General features: G+C 60.8%; 1 protein-coding gene across 1 annotated transcript in view; it reads left to right on the forward strand.

Moving 5' to 3' along the window:
- The window catches only part of LOC310921198 (E3 ubiquitin-protein ligase HUWE1-like), a gene marked incomplete at its 3' end in the record, with an annotated part of 39358 nt that extends 36278 nt beyond the window's left edge, over window positions 1-3080 (forward strand). Inside the window, exons 37-40 of the mRNA XM_083881307.1 lie at window positions 1081-1208; window positions 1299-1380; window positions 2093-2269; window positions 3030-3080. Coding sequence (XP_083737433.1) covers window positions 1081-1208; window positions 1299-1380; window positions 2093-2269; window positions 3030-3080 — 438 coding nt within the window. The remainder of the gene's footprint in view (window positions 1-1080; window positions 1209-1298; window positions 1381-2092; window positions 2270-3029) is intronic.
- Between the last annotated feature and the right edge of the window lie 860 nt (window positions 3081-3940).

The following is a 3940-nucleotide window of genomic DNA, read 5'->3' on the forward strand; positions in this document are numbered from 1 at the left end:
GGGGGGAAAATCTAAAATATTGGGGATCCCAAAATATGGTGGGATCCCAAAAATGGAGGGAAACCCAAAAACGGGGGGAACCCAAAACACAGGGAGACCCCAAAATGTGGGGGAATCCTAGAACATGGTGGGGGAAACCCAAAACCTTGTGAGGACATCCTAAAACCTGGGGGGGAACCCAAAGCCTTGGAGAGGAAACCAAAATGTGGGGGGATCCCAAAACATGGGGGATCCTAAAGTAAGGAGGATCCCAAGATATGGGGAATCCCAAAATGTGGGGGAGAAACCAAAATATGAGGGAGATCCCAAAATGGGGGATATCCCAAATATGGGGGGATCCTAAAATGTGAGGAAACCAAAATATAGGGGGAGGAAAGCCCAAAATACGGAGGAGAAACCAAAAATACAGGGGATCCCAAAATATTGGGGGAGCCCAAAATGGGGGGAAGGAAACTGAAATATGAGGAGGAAACCCAAAACCTCAGGAGGGGATCCTAAAACCTGGGGGGAACCCAAAGCCTTGGAGGGGAAACCAAAATGTGGGGGGATCCCAAAATATGGGGGATCCTAAAATAAGGAGGATCCCAAAATGTAGAGGATCTAAAATGTGGGGGGGATCCCAAAACACGGGGGAGAAACCAAAACATGAAGGAAACCCAAAACATGGGGGGAAGTAAATGTGGAGGGGATCCTAAAACATGGGGGATTCCAAAATTTGGGGGATCATAAAAAAATTAGGGGGAGCCCAAAATCTGAGGGGGAAAATCCAAAATATAGAGGGGAAACCCCAAAATCTGGAGGGACCTGTGGATATTTCGGGGATATTTCGGGATATTTTGGTCAGGATTTTGAGGGTGTTCAAGTGGATATTTCAGGAATATTTCTGGATATTCTCGTCAGGTTTTTGGGGCTGTTTCTGTGGATGTTTCGTGGATATTTTCGTTGGGATTTTGAGGCTGTTTCTGTGGATATTTCGGGGCTGTTTCCAGATATTTTATTTGGGATTTTGGGGGCGTTTGGGATGTTTTTCGGGGTGCTGATGTTTTTTGGGGTGCTGATGCTTTTGGGGTGCCCCCCCAGGAGCTGAAGCTGCCCTGTGCCCGTGTGGTGGAGTCCAGCTGCGTGCTGGACGTGCTGATCAAGCTGCTGGAGGTGGTGCAGCCCTGCCTGCAGGCGGCCAAGGAGCACAAGGAGGTGCAGACCCCCAAGTAAGGAGAGACCCCACCCCAAAATAAAAAAACCCCTCAGAAGCCCCCCAAGGATGGTCTGATGGCTCTCCTGGCCCCCCCAAACCCCAGGTGGATCACCCCAGTGCTGCTGCTGATCGATTTCTACGAGAAGACGGCCGTGTCCTCCAAGCGCCGCGCGCAGATGAACAAGGTGGGGGGTGCTGGGGGGAATTTAGGGGGGTCCTAGGGGGCTTTGGGGGGTTCTGGGGGCTTCTGAAGGGAGTCTTGGGCATCCTGAGGGTCTTAGGGGGATCCTGGAGGACTTGAGGGGCTCCTGGGAGGGTCCTGAGGGGCTTAGGGGTGGTCCTGGGGGGGCTTTGGGGGGATGGGCTGGGACGTGGGGGGCTCAGGGGGGTTCTGGGGGGCTTTGGGGGATTCGGGGGGAGGTCCTGGGGGATTTGGGGTGGGTCCAGGGAGACTTGAGGGTCTGCTGGGTGGCTTGGAAGGAGTCCTGGGGGGGTTCTGGGGGGGCTTGGGGGGACGCTGGGAGAGGACAAGGGGGACTTGAGGGTCCAGGGATGACAAAGGGGGTGACAGAGTCTTGGGGAACAAAAGGTGGGCACAGGGGTGACACACAGAGTCTTGGGGGCACGCATACTGTCCCTGTCACGGGGACACTGACCACACCGGGCGGGGTTTGGGGGGCACAGGGAGTGACACAAGGGTGACACACGGTCACTGGGGCACACACACTGTCCCTGTCACGGGGACAGTGACGACACAGGGGATGACACAAGGGTGGCACACGGTCACTGGGGCACACACACTGTCCCTGTCACGGGGACAGTAACCACACCAGGCAGGATTTGGGGGGCACAGGGGTGTCTCCAAGCCCCTGACCTCCCCTCTCTGTGCCCCCCCAGTACCTGCAGGCCACGGGGAACAACTGGCGCTGGTTCGACGACCGCTCAGGGCGCTGGTGCAGCTACAGCGCCAGCAACAACAGCACCATCGACGCCGCCTGGAGGGCCGGGGAGCCCAGCGTGCGCTTCACCGCCGGCCGGCGCCGCTACACCGTGCAGTTCACCACCATGGTGCAGGTACGGGGCTGGGGGACATGGGGACACTGCCCAGGGCATGGGGACACAGCCAGGGTACAGCCAGGGCACGGGGACACAGCCAAGGGGACAGGGACACACTGCTACACCGTGCAGTTCACCACCATGGTGCAGGTACGGGGCTGGGGGGACATGGAGACACAGCCCTGGGGACAGGCAGGGCACAGGGACACAGCCCTGGGTGTAGGGACACAGCCCTGGGGACAGGGCACACACCGCTACACCGTGCAGTTCACCACCATGGTGCAGGTATGGGGCTGGGGGACATGGGGACACTGCCCTGGGTGTGGGGACACAGCCCTGGGGACAGGGCACACACCACTACACCGTGCAGTTCACCACCATGGTGCAGGTACAGGGCTGGGGGACATGGGGACACTGCCCAGGGCATGGGGACACAGCCAGGGTACAGCCAGGGCACGGGGACACAGCCAAGGGGACAGGGACACACTGCTACACCGTGCAGTTCACCACCATAGTGCAGGTATGGGGACGGGGACACAGCCAGGGTACAGCCAGGGCATGGGGACACAGCCCTGGGTGTGGGGACACAGCGACAACATGACCTGGGGGCCACCCATGGCAGGGGAACACAGGCCCAGTGTCTCCCACTGCAGGGGACACCCCCGGTGTCACCCCATGATGTCACTCTGATGTCCCCGTTTCCCCGTGGTGTCACCTGTTGGGAGGAGCCCCAGTGTCACCCATGGCCCCCTGGTGCCACCCCATGCTGTCACCCCAGTGTCACCCCATGTCCCCCCGGTGTCACCCATTGGAAGGAGTCCCAATGTGACCCCTGAGCCCCAGTGTGACCTTTGACCCCGCGGTGTCCCCGTTGTCCCCAGGTGAACGAGGAGACGGGGAACCGGCGCCCGGTGATGCTGACCCTGCCCAGACCCCCCCGGGCCGGGAAGGGCCGTGAGGAGGGGGGTGCCGAGGACCCCGAGGGCAAGGGCAAGGACGAGACCCCCGGTATGGGGGGGCTGGGGGGGCTGAGGGGTCATTGGGGGGAGCTGAGGGGGTTTGGGGGGGTCTGAAAGGTTTTGTGGGGGTCTGAGAGGTCATTGGGGGGGCGCTGAGGGATTTGGGGTGGTTTAAGGGGTCATGATGGGTTCTGAGGGGTCATGGTGGGGTCAGAGGGGTCATGGGAGGGTCAGAGGGGTCATGGGGGTGTTTGAGAGGTTTGGGGGGCTCTGGGGGGCTCTCAGTGGGGTCACAGGGGTCATAGGTCAGAATGGTCACAGTGGGTTCAGAGGGGCCATGGGGAGGGGTCATGGTGGGGTCAGAGGGGCCGTGGGAGGGTCAGAACAGCCACAGTGGGTTCAGAATGCCCACAGGGCTGTCACAACAACCTCACATCAACCACAACAACACCCAAAAACCCCCTTTCCCCCCCCCACAGCCGCAGACCCCCCTTCTACAGACGAAGACCCCTCCAGCACCACCACCACCCCCCCCACCACCACTCCCCCCACCAGCACCACCACTCCCCCCAGCAGCACCACCATCCCCACCGCCCCCTGCCCGTCCCCTCCCTGCCCTACCCCAACCCCCGACGAGCCCCACGGCGACGACCCCGAGGCCGACAGCGAGTGCCCGGTGCGGGGCCTGGCGGAGGAGGCGGTGCCGGCCGTGCTGCGGGCCTGCGTCAGC

The sequence above is a fragment of the Zosterops lateralis genome, assembly GCF_965231275.1.
Source record: "Zosterops lateralis genome assembly, chromosome: 33".
In the NCBI taxonomy this organism is placed as follows: Eukaryota; Metazoa; Chordata; class Aves; order Passeriformes; family Zosteropidae; genus Zosterops; species Zosterops lateralis.